The sequence below is a fragment of the Acipenser ruthenus genome, chromosome 7 (assembly GCF_902713425.1).
Source record: "Acipenser ruthenus chromosome 7, fAciRut3.2 maternal haplotype, whole genome shotgun sequence".
Lineage (NCBI taxonomy): Eukaryota > Metazoa > Chordata > Actinopteri > Acipenseriformes > Acipenseridae > Acipenser > Acipenser ruthenus.
The window spans coordinates 57,736,583-57,753,550 of record NC_081195.1 but is presented as its reverse complement, the minus strand read 5'-3'; the positions used below and the strand labels follow the sequence as shown (position 1 = coordinate 57,753,550).

The following is a 16,968-nucleotide window of genomic DNA, read 5'->3' as shown; positions in this document are numbered from 1 at the left end:
CTTGGCGTCCGACTGTTCTGATTGGTCCTCGGTTTCACCTCTTTTTACAGAATGTCCTGTTCTGTGCATAGTAACAAGCATGGCTGCTATAGGGGTGCATTTTGGTTGCACATGTGCTTGTGTTGCAATTTTTAAGGTAGGAATATAATTAATTTGATAATATAACAAAAGCTTAAGATAGGGAAAGTATCGCGCGTTACTAAAATGTTAATAAAGGATAACTGGTCAGTTTTCCCAGGACTACCGGCCTATTCAAAAGAACCAGCCCTTGTGAATGAATGGTGTGAGATATATATATATATATACTGACACATATTCACATATACCGGTAGACGTTTGTGATGATGTATTGTATCATGTACACCAATAAGTGTTGTTGTGGTTTATGCTTATATTGCATTTAAATATTAGGCGACTGTTTCGTTTATATGCTTGTGTATTTACTTTTTTTTTGGACATCAAAAGTAGCGGTTTAGTGTTTGTGTCCCTTTTTATTTGAATTATATGTCAAAAGATATTGTTTCTTGTGCAAGTACACAATTGGTTCATTTAATGTAAAAGTACATATGGTAAAGGCGGGGGCGGCGTAGGAAAAGTTTAAAATGTCTTTGTATATTATTAATCCCGTATGCAGGATGGCAGAGCCGATGTTATTGCAAATGATTCAGGTGATCGAGTCACACCGGCTGTTATCGCGTACAGAGAAAGAGAACAGGTGAGATTATTATTATTATTATTATTATTATTATTTGTTTATTTAGCAGATGCCTTTATCCAAGACGACTTACAGAGACTAGGATGTGTGAACTATGCATCAGCTGCAGAGTCACTTGCAATTACGTCTCACCCGAAAGACGGAGCACAAGGAGATTAAGTGACTTGCTCAGGGTCACACAGTGAGTCAGTGGCTGAGGTGGGATTTGAACCGGGGACCTCCTGGTTACAAGCCCTTTTCTTTAACCACTGGACCACACAGCCAGATTTAAAAAAATAATAATAATAAAAAAAGGCCTCTTTGCTTGACGTGTTTTTTTTTAAACGGGATTAAAACAGAATACCTTAGTCTCACCTAAAATATGGTGACCATATTTGTACATTTTGATTTGGATGATAAATGATTGATTCGCGGTAGGTGGTGTGTTGGTTGAAAAATATTGTAATGTAGTTTACAGTAATTGTAGGTTAAACTGATACATTATTAGAATACATTAGAAGTGATGGTTAAATTATTTTTTTTGTATGGTTCTGTTGTCCTGTTTTTCATTGTGCGTAAAATTGTATGTTCGATTTTTAGATTGTTGGTCTGGCAGCAAAGCAAGGAAGAATAAGAAATGCATCAAACACTGTGGTAAAAGTGAAGCAGATTCTTGGCAGAAGGTAATTCTGAAAAGAAAACAAAAACACATCTATAGCTGTGTTAAGACTGCAACGATCTCAGTTCAGTAGAGAACGGTTCAGACGAGACCAGTCTCAGATCTATTCTTTTCGTACACTTTTTATTAAATCACCCTGAGGGAGCTGTTTCTTGTCCTATTTATATATTTTATTTATTTTTTTCTCCAGTTACGATGATCCACAGGCCCAGAAACACATTAACGAGAGTAAATGTTCGGTAAGTATGCATCCTCTACCTGCTTTACCTGAATATTCAAAACACATTTAATTAACTGGAATTGCAAATTAAAGAACAAAGACAATATATACCTTGTTTAAAAAGGCTGCAGTGTGTTCTGTTAAAGTATGTATAGGAAACCAATGTATGTCTTGATTTATTTTGTAACAAATGCATTTTTGTATTAATACATTTAAATAAATACACATCTTGCTCTTCAGGAGCTATCTTTTTTTTTTAATTAAATTTTTTTTTGGTAGGTTATTGATAAGGATCAAAAGCCCAGATATGAGATTGATACTGGGGAAGATACCAAACTTGTTCCCCCTGAAGAAGTAGCAAAGCTAATCTTCAGCAAGATGAAGGGTAAGTGTTAGTGAATGAAAAAAAGCTGTGGAACCAGGGTGGTCAAAGCAGATTTCCTGTGTTTTAAAGGAATGGTTGCCCACCTGAAAAGTTATGGAGACTTTTGGCCATATTCAGAAACAACCCTTTGGTCTCGGTGCTCGCGTGTGTTTTCTCTGTGCTGGACACCCTCATGTGTTTCTTCCAGCTGTTGGCATTCAGTTCATACTATTTGTGGTAGAACAGACATTACTCAATGGCACAATAAGGAAAGTGCAAAATCTGAGTAGTCTGCAGTTCACTAGACAGCATAAAGCCACTGATTTTCATACAATTTTATGTTCAATCTGGTACACAAGACCAGACGGTGTACCAGATGTTTCACTTGGGGAAGCAGTAACAACCAGACAGCAATGAGAAATCCAAAGTTGTGATTGAAATTACCATGGGTTTTGGTTTGCTGTTCTAGCATTTTATTTATTTATTTTTGCAGAAACTGCTCAGTCAGCATTGGGTTCAGATGTCAATGATGCAGTCATTACTGTGCCTTTTGAGTTTGGGGAGAAGCAGAAGAATGCTCTGAGGTAAGCCATCAGTACATGACATGACCCAGTTTAAAATATGCCTGTTATTATACACAGAGTACATTAACTGTAATGCCATGTTGTGTTTAGTTTCATTGAAACAACAAATATTCTGCATGAAGATGGAAACATTGTTTTTTCTCTTATTTTTTATATTTTTTAGACAGGCTGCCATGGCAGCTGGTTTTAATGTGTTGAGACTAATTCATGAACCCTCTGCTGCATTGCTAGCTTATGGGATTGGCCAAGAATCACCAACTGGAAAAAGGTAATAAAAATATATATTAATTATGGAAACCGGTTAATGGGATGTATTCTACATACACATGAACTTCTTCATACTAGTGCCAGCATTTAGTGTTTACCTAAATCTAGAGAATTTTTCAGGGAAACTGCATCTTGGGCTGGCAAATGCGAGGGTTAATTCAACCATTGATGACAATTAAAGATTGGCATGTTTTTATCAGGCTGTGAAATCAGTATAAAAATGTAGTGTACAACAGCTCAATTGGACCAGATTCAATTAAAATCCCTATGCAAAGGGGATATTGTGGAGGCAGCCATATGTGGGCCTTAGCATTTTGTTTTTTCATATATGAGGAGAGTGGCTTATCCAGTATCATGAAACTTGGTATTAACATTGTATAGCTTAATTATTAGATTGTCAGATTCTGGTGGTATAGGGGAATGTCTGTCTGGCCGTACATCCTTCCACATTGATGTCATTTTGTGTTACAAACATTTCATTCTGTGCTATTCTGTACATACTATTGATGTATTCCATGGTCACCAACTTTTTTTATTATTTTTTTTAAATGTACATACTTGTTTAGACCTATCTTTAATATTTTTTTTTTTCGTTTTTAAATTTGCAGTTATGTCCTGGTTTACAAACTTGGAGGAACATCCCTTTCTGTTACGGTGATGGAGGTTAACAGTGGGATGTATCGAGTGCTTGCCACACAGACAGATGACAGCATTGGTGGTGAATGCTTTACAGAGGCTCTTGCCCAGCATTTAGCATCTGAATTTCAGAGGCAAGTTTGAATAAATTATTTTTATTTTTCTTGCTAAACAAAGAGAACAGACACCGATTTTGGGGAAAAAACAAACAAACAAACACTTCAATGTGTACATTTTACTAAACAGAGATCAAGAAGATTTTGTATTTAAACATTTGGATACAGTCACATTAACTAAAACCAGTAGTTTTTATTGTAAGGAGCCTTTATGTGTGATAATACATGCATAATGGTTCACACAAAAGTTTAAAAAATAATTAATCAGTGTTGTATTCTTTTCATATAGGACCTATAAGCAAGATGTAAGGGGAAACCCCAGAGCTATGATGAAGTTAATGAACAGTGCAGATGCTGCAAAGCACACCTTGACCACACTGGGGAGTTCAAACTGTTTTGTAGATTCGCTCCATGATGGTATGGATTTTGATTGTAATGTGTCCAGGTAAGTGGCAGCCAGGGAAGCTGACTACTTTAGAATGGTGCATGGTTCTGTAGCTTAATAACGCTTGCCTTTTTCTGTTTCAGGGCTAGATTTGAACTTGTATGTTCTTTACTCTTCAATAAGAGTATACAGCCAATTAAGAATCTTTTGGACCAAGTTGGTCACTCCGCAAATGACATTAATAAGGTAATTTGTGGGGTTACTCGTGTTTGTCGTAATAAAAATAGGTCAATCAAAATGTCTGTTAAATCTGATTTAGACATGCAGCTTTCCAAAGAGACCTGAGATTAATTCAAAACCATTGTTTATTCTGTTTTATTTACAAAAATAAAAGGAACTTGTATAGAATCTAGAAGCATGTTTACTTTTCAATTTCTATTGTAGGTGGTGCTGTGTGGAGGCTCTGCTCGTATCCCCAAGCTCCAACAGATGATCCGGGATCTGTTTCCAGATGTGGAGCTCCTAAACACCATCCCTACCGATGAAGTGATCCCAATTGGAGCTGCCATAGAGGCAGGCATATTGGTTGGAAAAGACAGCTCCTTGCTGGATGAGGAGTCTTTTGCAGTGGAGTGTTGTGCAAAGGATATCCTGGTGAAGGTAACCATACTAGTACAGTGCTGACCCTGCTTGATACTGTGTCATTACATTATTATGTACTTACATTCTTGCCTATTATAATTGAATGGAATCTTGTCCTTCCTAGGAAGCCGATGACTCTGGGGCTGATGTATACACAGTTTTGCTACCATCTGGCACCCCTTTGCCAGCAAGGCGACATCACACCCTACAAAGTCCAGGGAGTGTTTCTTCAGTGTGTTTTGAGCTGTACCAGTCCATTGGAAAGAACTGTGCCACTGAAGCTAATAAAGTTGCACAGGTAAAATTCTGAATAGAACAGTAGCTGTGACCTAGTAATATGGTACTTTTGATGTTTTTGCTTCCTGATGAGATAGACCAAACAAGAAGTGTTAACTTGGAGAACAAAGATGTACGTTTTACTGGTAACATAAATCCTAACCGATGTTGCTGTCGGCCCTTTTTAAACTCAGTCTTTTTTTTGAGGGAGGGGAGGGGAGGGGGGTGAGGGTTGTAAACGTTACTGTTCCTACAGCTTTTATAGTAACAAAAGTATTAAAAAATTATGATGGGTAAAAAAAATCTATATGAAAAAGTAACAAAGGGAAATTTAGTACATTTTATCTCTTGTTTTGGGTGCAGTTTTGATAATGGCTTGTTCTACCAGATTATCCTCACTCACGTTTCACTTTTTTTTTTCAGATTGTACTTAAAGATTTAGAGAAGATAGAAGAAACCCGTGACATTATAACAGTTCTTACCATGAAAAGGTACTGTACTGTCTATACACAATCTTTCAACATGTGGGTTATGATGGCTCATTGCAGCAGTTAACTGTATGGGAGGCCCACTGTCCAGTTTTCTCTCTCAACTTTAATGTTTTTTTTTTTTTTTTTAACTGTCACTTTTTTATTAGATTCATGTTTAGAATGCATTTAACTACATGCTTATTTCCTTCTATTGATCCTAATGTTTGTTACTGTCTATTTTTAGGGACGGGTCCTTGCATGTCACTTGTACTGAACAAGGAACTGGAAAATCAGAAGCCATCACAATTGAAGTTGCATCCTAAAATAACTTCAGAATAAAACCCTTTACTGACAGTTTGTGATGTTTTACTTTAATATATATATATATATATATATATATATATATATATATATATATATGCGCGCGCATGCCTTGTAAAATGTCTTGGCAAGCATAATGTAGTTATCTAGTTAGAAACAGAACATGATATTGATTATAACCATAAGACAAATACACTAGTAATACACATGATGTAACCAGTCTAGGTAGTTTCTTATGCAGAGCAACTGTTGTGCTCATTTCAGGTATATCTAATATGAAAATGTAATAAATTTCATACTTGAATTTCGTACAATTCTGTTGGGTTTAAGCATGTTAAACATTCCAAGTGAAAGACACAACTGAAATTGAGTTTATGTTAATGCATGCCAATTTTTAAAGCTTGTTTAATAAGCCATAAGTAAATATCTTAGCATAATAAAAATAAATAACCATCAAATTATGGAATGAAAGTACTTTAAATAATTGGTACAAAATAGAAGTCAAGTTTAGTTTGGAATTAGAGTCAACCATCTGCTGAACAAATCACTTTAATGTAACTCACAAAGTCTTCAGACAAAATTTAATGGAAGTACAAAACATCATACAATATACTGAAAACTAGACATACATAACTTTGACATGCCCTGATATAACCATCTGTAATGGAATTGAGATATAATTTGTGTTCAGACTCACCTGGCCAAGAGCAGCATGGAACATGTATTTATTGCAACAGTTCTCAAGAACATCCAGGGGTGGAGTTTAATACATTAAAAATGCATTTTAACAACTGAGATAATTATGTACATTCAGCAGAAAGGAATCTGTCTGAAGCTGTATTGGTCAATTTATTGAACTCTGTTTGACATGAGGTATTTGAATAGAATTATTGTAAAAACCTTTGTACAAGTATTTTCTACAGGTAGTGGAAAAAAAAATGGGAACACCTGGGTAAATGAGGGACACCAAGTATATTATATTATACACCTTTTTTTACGGTAAGAGACAATGCAACAGCAGCGATCACTTGGCTCCCAACTAGTAAATAAAAGTGAACCTTGTTTTTCTGGGGGGGGGTTGTACTTAAAATATTCTTGGGTTGTGTATTTACTATTCTTAACCGCTACTAGCTCTCCTGCTGCCAGCTTTTTGTACAAGTCCTTTAACTGTTCTGCTTGAGGTATCTCAGGCTCAGGAGTAGAGGGAATTTCAAAATCGGAGGATGTCTGTGATTCTGATTTTACTTCCAGAAGAGAGACCGCGGTTTTATCTGCATGTTTCAGACTTGATCTCTCTTAATGTCTCTGTTAAATGCTGCAAGGGGAAGGACTGGTTATCATTATTATTTAAGAGCCTCTCATTGGCATTAAAGAAGTTGCAGGTGCCCACAGGGGATGCTGTGTGTCCCAACATGCGCAGCTCCTTATTTAAGTATTTCAACTGTTTGGCTTTCCTTTCTTTAGCATATACCAACACTGTCTTGCTGGCTGCCCCAGCCTTCACTGCCTTGTTCCGAGAGGTGGGTTGACTGGGAGGAGATATGGATGGAGTCCCCATCATCTGAATCACTGAACAGGCTGGGTGACTGGGATTGAGTAGTGTTTCTTGAATGTTCCTGACTGTCCTCAAGTTCAGAGCCTTCATCCGTCAACACTGGTTCCGGTTTAAAAAAAGCATCCCATTTTGGCACTTCCGGTTTGATAGCAATTAAATCTGGGACAGGTTCTTTGCTTTCTTGGTCGTTGCTAAGTTGGTTTTCACTGGTTTCTTCTTTTAAAGAGTTTAGTACTTTCTGTTGGATGTCAGTAGATTTTGTACAGGATTTGGCATCATTCTTTGTATCATACTCCATAGTGTTTACAGATGTTTCTTCCTCCTCATCTTCATCATCATTAGATTCTTCACAGTCCATGAAATCTCCCTTCAGGGTAGAGGAGTTGATTTCCATCTCAGTCATGTCCCCACAGCAGCTGGCCTGAGGTCTTGCAGGAATTCCAGATGGGTTCTCCATTTTCGGTTGTACAGGTTTGAGTTGTTTCATAGGCAACTTGCGTCTCCGAGGAGAAATCTGCATGTCATCAAAAAGGTCTTCTTCACTGTCCGATTCTATTAAAAACAACAATCATTCAAAGCTTTTATTAAGACTGAAGTAATTACATAGTAGCCCAATTAAGTAAAATAAAAACGTGTGCTCAGCTGAGAAACTAGATTTACCTTATATTGACTATAAGTTATCTGGTGTGTGACTGAGGTCTAATAGATGCAAACATTATTTCTGAATAAATGCCCCAGAGATTTGATGCCAGGTTCTCCTTTTTCTTTGATTCTTACCTATTTGGGATGTGAAATTCATTTTTGCTCTTTTCAGAGCCCCCAGTGGTTTATAAATGACCTCCCCAGTTCCAGAATTTGCTCTGCACAGTGGCCGTAAGCTGAAGAGAACAAGCTACAACTTGAATAATGAAGAAAAAAATAGAGCTGTATAGCCAACATATATTTTTGGGACTATACTTGCATTTCTTTGACATCCTCTATCGTTCTGCCAATTGGGATTACACTAGGGTATATCTCAACAGGGCAGATATGAGTAAGGAAATCCTTTATCTATGAAGAGAAAAAAATATTACAACAATTTCAGAAAGCAATTATGGGCTCAATTTACTAAACATCTCCAGAAAACTTCGATTTATTTGTATTAGTACTATACAACATTTTGTTTCTGCTTTGTTTGAACATTATAGAAATAAATGCACGCACCTCAGTGTAGGACGAATGAAAGGAGAAACAAGCTCGGTAAGAACTTGCTCCTTGTCTGGAAGAAAAAAAAAAAAAGCTACATTTTTTACATAAAAACACCTTCAAGTAGGGATCAAGTTTCATGCTTTACAGAAATTATAAATGAGATCCACTTAACCGACAGAACAGTAGCATGGACTACAGGAATTCTGAAACTAATCCACTTAATGGCTTTTCCGATTGAACAACAAAAAGTTGACCTTATTCAGTCTTACCTCACTATGACATTGGTTTTCTTTCTTCTCTCCCCAAACCACATGGTGGAGGGTTTAATGCTGATAATGCGCAGTGGTGTCCCGTCTTTAGCTAACATACCACATGGCAACCTATTCCCTCTGAAGAACTCAGCATCCTTATATAAAAGTAAAGTTTACAACCTTATTACACAATACTCAGGAAACAGTGGTCTATACAGGGATACTTTACAACCAGCTTGCTAACCCCCCCCCCCCCCAATCCCCATCCCCATCCCATTGATAAGCCAATGCAAAAATATTGTACTGGCATACAACTTACTACACAAATTCAAAATGGTAATAAAACGACCCAGGTAGTTTTAATCCGGGGTTGGTCATTTATATTTTAAGTTTACAATGTAATGTTTATTAATAATTAAATATCAGAAGGCATGTTACCCTTGGATGTCTACATGCATGTATCCGAGTCGTCCTGTCAGTGGTCACATGATTGAGGATTTCAGGCATCTTTTTGAACATATCTAAATTCTTGACATGGACCTAAAGTAAAATGAAAAAAAAATAAAAATAAAAAGGTTTATTTTTTTAAAGCTTTTATGAGACTGAACGCAGTACTCTCGGCACAAATTTGTACACCAAAACCATTATATTTTTTCAATTATTATTTATGTCTAGTTTAACGACATCTCACAAGTAAGCTTCCGTTGTTAAAAATGATTACCTCTAAAGTTTGTATGTAAAAAAAGGATTTCCTCACTTGCCTAAAAACATTATGAAAACAACAAAAATCAGTAGGCCATACTGCTGCAGTCGCTGGTCTCTGCTAATATAAATTGAGTAGTCAGTTCACACTAAATTAAAATAAACTGACTACCGCCTTTAGTCGAGCGATGAGCAAGATGATAAACATGGTATCACTGTAGCTTTTATCAGGCAGAATTGTAATACAATCATAATGAAGTTGTATGACAAACATAAATAAAAACTGCTTTCACTGACAGTGAAGATAATAGCCTTAATACAAGTCATGCTGTTACACATTGTGTATCTTTACTTCACTTTTTCTCTACTCTTTGCAGTGTTTTGTCAATTTGTTTTGTTGACATGCCTGGTGAGTTGTATTATGTTCATGCCTTGGCTGCGAGAATCCACCGGTAGTTGTGTTTCTTTTTGCCGGCTATGCAGGAGTCATAAGGAATATTATGACACAAAATGAACCAGAGAGACCAGGGTGTCTCATATATAAATAAGAGCACCTGGAATCACTTTTTTAGTTTAACTGAAAGACCTGACCTGTAATCCAAACTCCTCACTGAGGTTTGTGAAAAGGTATTCATAACCATAGGCAGCCTTGCAGTTTAACCACACTGCATGATATGGGCTGAGGGTTATCCAGCTTCTCACCAACTCCCTTATTCCATTTAAACACTCCTCCTGCAAAGAAACAGCATTAACAAGAGAAATTGAGTCCTTCTGTGAGGCAACAAAGTAACCAACAGTATTGCTCTACTAAAGTAATGGTGTGTGCTGATGGTCCTGTAACTACTTTCTACAAATCCACGTTTAATGCAGTCCATTTATTAAGTGCGCGTCAGGCGCGTCAGGTCCAATTTATTTTCCCACGCGCAGTTAATTTTAGACGCTCTGTTTAAAAGTATTTTTTTTTCACAGTCAAACGGGTTTAAAAGGCCCTGCATATCAACAAAGCACTCACTAGGCATCTCCAGCCCCGCCCCACCCTTTCGTTCGCTATCGCTTTCACATATGCTAAGAAATAAATAATAATAATAATAATAATAGTCGTACATACCGATCAATCATCTCCTGATCACTCGTTTTATCACCAAACTCCTCAATAATGCAATCCAAGTCATTATTTTATTACTATAACATCTCAAAAAAGCTCTGCAAATGTCCGTGATAGTCTCTGTGCGCTGATACAGTAACATCCAGCTTGTTTCCTTATGACCGCCCATATGGGATGCCAATGGCAAGTATGACTATTCATGAGATACGCCTTTTTATTTTCTTTTTTTTTTGTTATCGGCTTGTCTCGGCTCCTGTCGCTCCCACTCGGCCATTGAATAGTTTTCTCGGCTTTTTCTGGAGAAAAAACGACTAGAAGCCCGTTTTTTGCATTTTTTTGATTATGTCGGACAGGGTCCGACAATGGACCGGATAGGAATAATTGCAATGTCGGACCAGGTCCGACAATGGACTGCAAAGGGTTAACATAATGTGTGCCTCTTTCATATAAGAACATGTGAGATCTACAAAGTGATGCTACTACATATTAGATAAGATTTACTGGACCTATGTTGTTAGGTATATGTACTTAGTTGAAGGCTGCATGTATGGATTGGGGATACTGTAGTTTCTAGGAGCTCCAGAGCTGTGCAAACAGCAACTTTGAAATTAATTTGTAACTTCTAGCCAAAACATTTTATGGATATTTATAAAACTTTCCTACACTGCTGTTGATGAACACAGTATAAATATCAAACTATATGTTATCTATTAAAAATATACATATATTTTAATATGAATTAAAGCTCAGTGAATTGGGCCCAAAAAGGTCATACTGTACATTAAATCATGTACAGTATATATAAGAGACTGTTTGTGTGTTATTAAAAAAATGAAATTTAGCAGGTTTTAATAAGTTTCATTAACAATACAGTACATTTTGAGAAACTGGTTCATCCCAGTGTTTCTAGTTCTTTCTAAATTCCATATTTGTGTATACGCACCCTGCTTGGTATCTGATAGAATCTGGGGTCAAAAAAGGTTGTGTCAAGATAAACACTCTTAATGTCTTTTACTCTGTGAAGAAAAAAAAACATAATTAAGCTTTAACAATACATATTCCCATGACAAATGATACATTATTACATGTTTCATTGTAATTTAAATAATTTAAACTACAATTCCCTGGTGGCTTTGGGATGAGTTAACTGTACTGACTGCAAGATGATTATACAGTGGATTCCTTTTCCTATTACCTCTCTAGAGTAAGGCTTAAAGTGAGTGTTTACCAGTGTGGAAGCTGAACAAAACAGAGCTTACCATTCTTTTTGTGTAATGTCTCCATTTCTTTAGGCTTGCAAATGCAATGTTAGCACTAAAGCATCTCCTCTGAAAAAATGTAAAAACAAAAAAATGAAAAAAAAGCTCTCTCCAAAAGCATGGCAGTGTGATGTTTATTATTCTGATTTAATGAGTTGCTGATTGCAGGCAGAATCGTGTTAGTCACATGCAAACTGACACTTAGCGATCAGGTGGGCATGCACAAGAGATAAGAATATTGACAGATCAGCTAAACCTCACTGGTGTGAGTAACCACGCGTGAAAAAAACAACATTTTTTTCTAATCGGATAGAATTTAGGGTTCTTTAAAAAGAAATCTATAAAATGCACTAATATTAATGAAAACTGAAATTGTCGTAATTCCCTACACCTTGCATTAACACACTCCCAGAGAGTGGAAACAGCCAACATGCACAGTAACTTACTGCATTTATCCAACTGTGTACTACACTGTAGCACAGTGTAATACAACATATCACATATGTACACATTTTATTCCTTCTGCAAACTATTCTTCTATCATCCAGCCATAGTCAATCTCTGAACTCTGTTTTAGGTATTAAAGTAAACGAATAGCTTACAAATACAAATAATTTGTTATAGCTCCTATATTTTTGTAGTCAGATAAAAGCTTTATCTTATAGAACTACACAGGCAAGATGATGAAAGTTAACATGTATTCAAGCATCTCCGGCAGGTCTCATCAAACTAATTATTCACACATCCCAAACAATTAAAAAGTTAAAATACATTAGCATAATATACATATATTTTAGAAGCACAGGTGATGCAAAAGGCACTTACGTGACTGATATGAGGTTTAGCTGATCTGTCTGGTACCTGAGTTACTATGAGCACTAGAATTAAAATATACGTCTAAAGGAATATTACACAAAATGAAGGTAAGCTTCCCCTATAAAATTAAAATGTTCAGCATTTAGATATGGTCCACTGCTGACATGGTTCATTAACAGCTAAAACTCACATTTTTTGGATTTGTTTTTACAAAGATGCTTTTTACAAATTAACCAAACTAGAGTTTTTTTTTTTAAATGTGCGTGAAGTACCTGTCCCCTGAGTGTAAAAGTTCCATTCGAGCTGCTTCCCCCTTGGCCATTCTGAAATCTCCTGTATAGAGAACTGTCCCATTGTTACCTTCAAACAGAAACCTACAACAGATGATAGGCAAAACCACATCAGACAATTTTGTACAACAAAAGCAAAGCATCCTTGGGGAATGGAATATCAGATTTAATTATTGTAAGCATGAAGTAAAATCACTATGGTTTGTATAATCGCCTTTATTATGCCTCTGTACACGTACTTACATGACTGATCCTGGGCAATGACCAGCAGGAAGAAGTGTCACTACAACATCCTCTTTCTGTAAAACAAGGAAACTAAACAAGGTGAAAAAAACTGCAACAACAGAATTCCCTCTATCAGCGATTGACTGATATTTTATTACTAAGCAAGAACAAAACAAAGCTTCCGACTGGGGCATGCTGTAATGTAAGGAAATTGCACCTCTAATCAAATATTGTATTGTATTGTAATGGATATAAAGCACGTAATCTCTAGAACTCATATAACCAGATGTAAAATAATGTGTACATGAAATAGTTGTTTTTACTAAAAACCACCTGTAATGGAACTAACTGCTACACTACACCGCTTTCTCCTGTGTAGCAACTATAAACACACTATCTCAAACTGTGTCCAGTGGTTACTAAATGTGCCATTGAAAAGCATATTTGTAAAATGCAACGTTACTTAACTTGCCGAAGTTATCGATGTCAGACTGCTGGCAAGCCCAATTCTTTTTTATGATCACAGTTCTGTGTATTGTACTCTGTACAAACCTAGCAATCACCACAAACATAATAGGCTTTCCGTTGGTCTGATGATGATAACTTATCAATGTAACGTATTATTTTAATGAAATGACCAATTTACTGGACAACACTGGATGCTCATGGAACTTTACTAAATAAATCATAAAATACAGCTGTGTACCATACAGCAGAAACCACAAAATCCACATGAACTCAATATGGAAGCCTCATCAGATGTCATGATCAAGCACACATTTAGAATGCAGTGTTTATAACATGAAGATATAGTCAGTGCCTCTAATGGTCTCTATGAAGCTTTGACAGTTCATCAGAGCAGCTTTGGCCACAAACGGGTTATAATACACTTGAGTAACTGGTATGAAGCAAATATCTGAAAACATTAAGGTTTTATCTTGTGAGAAACAATTAATTGATGGACACGATTAGTGCATGCAGATCCACATTTTGAACGAGGACCCTAAAAACATAAAATATAACTAATAATTACCTCTCCTGATGTCTCATCTATTAATGAAATTTGTGTTGGTGTTTCCACTTCAATGGCAACCTGTAATAATAATAATAATAATAATAATAATAATAATAATAATAATAATAAGGAATAATAATAATAATAAGGAATAATGTACACCCAGATGTGCCTAATACGGCTGTAATTCTATCAAGGGTTTCTGGTGATACATATCACGACAGCATTAGCTCGAGTGATTTATCAATGTCACTAGAAACCTGTAGAAAATTTGCTCAAGAGCCTCTACACTTCATCTTATAGAGGGCATGAATATGGGAATATGTATTACAGAGGATAATTTCTTTATAAATGTATGTCACTTACTGTTTTCTAATAGCACTTGCGTTATTCTGCTCTTCCACAACTTTAAATCTGCAGGCCATTCCTGTTTGCTTTGGTACTGACAATGTGTTTTGTTGTGTTCATATACTGGTTGTTTTTCAAAATTGAAGTTAGCAGTTTTATCATCAACCGTAATTACACATGTGAAATCTTATTTTACATAGATCTCACACCACCAGCATGTGTAATAAGACTGTAAAACACTGCAGTTTACAGGAACATTATCATTCACCAGGTATAATAATAGTAATACTACTACGACTACGACTACTAATAATGCTGTTGATTTTGTAAAAAAAACTACAAATCCTGATGGAAATACCAACACTGACTGAACATCACTGGGCTATTCTGGTCAGACCTGTTAGTTTGCTGATTTGAAACTGGTAGGTCAAGAGACTAAACACAGGTTGAAAGCAGGGTTTGTTAGTTCAAGCAAAAAAAAAAAAAAAATAGATTGTTGTCTATACCTGAACACACTCAAAGATAATTCAAGTTCAATATTTTAAGTACATAAAAAAAATAGAAAAAGTACAAAACCACTACATGTCTGGTCTAATTTTGAACTTTTTAACATCTGCAGTGTTTTAAAGAATTGTATAACATGAAATCTGGGGACATAATTAAATAAATAATAATAATCACAAAATACACTTACAATATGAGTTTCCCAAAAGTTGTACCTAGGACTGATCAGTAGAAGCTCCTTGGTTACTGGTGAACAGTATAGGCGAACCGTCAAACTAGACAAAAAACAAACATTTTCATCAATAGAGAGAATACATCCCATTCTGATAAACACTTGTTTCCCAGTATTCAACTGATTATCATTTATGACAGATCACCTGATGAAGATCATAACTCTCACTGGGTATCAATGGATGTCTCGAGATTGTAAATATACATAATGATGGATCCTAAAATTAACAAAGCTTGTTTATATTATAATGCTGAGGTGTTTAAAAACACGTGCCGCGTGATATTTGTTGTAGCCTTCAAAGACGGTGATGCTGTGGCTTTTGTTTTTGTAGCGGTTTATTTTCAGCCTTTACTTATAGAAAGGGTAATTTGGCCAATATTTCAGTTACCTTCTACAGAAACCGTACCCTTTTTAAAAAAATAAAAACAATGTGCTTTTCGTTTAATGTTTTCCAAATGTATGACCCATGATGGCACGTCCCTGTTGATAGTGTGGCTCCAGTAAAATGCTAGACATGAAACATACAACAGTTTTGTGAACAATCAACAATATAAACAAAAAGCGTGTACATTTTCAGTCTGAGGTGGAGCGATATACAAAAATATTGTGATAACCGGTGACAACGGATAGGCTGTGTGGTCCAGTGGTTAAAGAAAAGGGCTTGTAACCAGGAGGTCCCCGGTTCAAATCCCACCTCAGCCACTGACTCATTGTGTGACCCTGAGCAAGTCACTTCACCTCCTTGTGCTCCGTCTTTCGGGTGAGACGTAATTGTAAGTGACTCTACAGCTAATGCATAGCTCACACACCCTAGTCTCTGTAAGTCACCTTGGATAAAGGCGTCTGCTAAATAAACAAATAATGGATATTAATAGCTTTGGTAATAATTCATACAGTAAGTGACACGCGAGACCAGTGATTAACAATACGCAACACCCCCACGCGAGAGTTTACCTGCATTCCAGTCTCCTTTTCAGAGCTGGAGCTTTCAGCCCTTTCATGTGATCTACAGGAAATAAAGTGTAAAAAACAAAAAAAAAAAAAGTGAGACTACGTGTAATGTTTAATGCTTTAATAGCAACAAGAGTTCAATGAATTAAATCAAATCCTACGCTACTTTAGTTTTACTATTGCTTTTGTAAACGTACTTTGTTAAGAGAGGCTTAACAGAAGAGGCTGGAACAGCAGTTACTCTTCTTACACACTTTAGCTACGATATAATTAAAATCCTACCTTTATGACAGTGAGACAAAAAATAAGCTCTGGCATTTCGATTTTCTTTGTCAAATCGATCTAATGACACGGTTGGATATTCTTTCATACGACCCTCAAATGTACTCATGTTTAATTTTACAGATCCACAGATGGTTTGTCTTTGATCATCCCTGTATACTGCTTCGAGAAAGCATTTCAAATGTTTCCTTCCAAGACATGCAGGAAAGACAAGGAAGAACAGAAAGTATTGCACGACTAGGATCAGCGAGTAAGCGTAGAGGCCTCTAGTGGCCGGAGTTTTTTATCTTCTATATTATTTAATGTAATACAGTTTATTCGTTTACTTTTTTAATGGTATTACATTCCTAAATCTGTATTTCAGTTTTGGCAGTAACTAATTATTGTTGCTTTATTTTTATTTTATTTTATGTTATTACATATTCATTAAACTCAGTAAATTAGGTACTAAATGAATACATGTTTTGGCAGCTATTGAAATAGTGTGTCCAGTCACAGTATATTTAACTATGTACATTAAAATATATTGTCTAATATTTGACTATAGCTAGTTAAGGGATTCCAAATTGGTGTAAAACTTAATCAGATGCA

The 16,968-nt window shown here is 36.0% G+C and overlaps 2 protein-coding genes across 4 annotated transcripts; one reads left to right on the top strand and one right to left on the bottom strand.

Moving 5' to 3' along the window:
• Positions 1-8: 8 nt before the first annotated feature.
• On the top strand, positions 9-5,968 carry LOC117415896 (heat shock 70 kDa protein 14-like). The gene is made up of 14 exons (XM_034026813.3): positions 9-136; positions 635-715; positions 1,295-1,377; positions 1,564-1,612; positions 1,873-1,978; positions 2,451-2,541; positions 2,705-2,809; positions 3,417-3,578; positions 3,850-4,005; positions 4,089-4,191; positions 4,390-4,605; positions 4,712-4,885; positions 5,287-5,354; positions 5,578-5,968. Exons 1-14 carry the CDS (start codon positions 80-82, stop codon positions 5,654-5,656), a joined length of 1,530 nt encoding a protein of 509 aa, XP_033882704.1. The 5' UTR covers positions 9-79; the 3' UTR covers positions 5,657-5,968.
• Positions 5,969-6,187: 219 nt separating this feature from the next.
• On the bottom strand, positions 6,188-16,612 carry LOC117415897 (protein artemis-like). 3 transcript variants are annotated; one of them, XM_059027370.1, is made up of 14 exons: positions 16,378-16,612; positions 16,099-16,150; positions 15,103-15,187; positions 14,079-14,138; positions 13,064-13,119; positions 12,803-12,904; positions 11,399-11,471; positions 9,942-10,082; positions 9,087-9,188; positions 8,667-8,803; positions 8,413-8,467; positions 8,171-8,259; positions 7,987-8,087; positions 6,188-7,761 (listed from the first exon to the last, which is right to left on the bottom strand). In XM_059027370.1, the coding sequence occupies exons 1-14, from the start codon at positions 16,484-16,486 to the stop codon at positions 7,115-7,117; spliced, it is 1,809 nt and encodes a 602-aa protein (XP_058883353.1). In that variant the 5' UTR covers positions 16,487-16,612; the 3' UTR covers positions 6,188-7,114. The 3 variants fall into 3 exon arrangements, with proteins under 3 accessions (XP_058883353.1, XP_058883354.1, XP_033882705.2); XM_059027371.1 differs by lacking the exon at positions 16,099-16,150 and having other exon boundaries at positions 16,378-16,493; XM_034026814.3 differs by lacking the exons at positions 8,413-8,467; positions 8,667-8,803 and having other exon boundaries at positions 16,378-16,611.
• Positions 16,613-16,968: the final 356 nt, after the last annotated feature.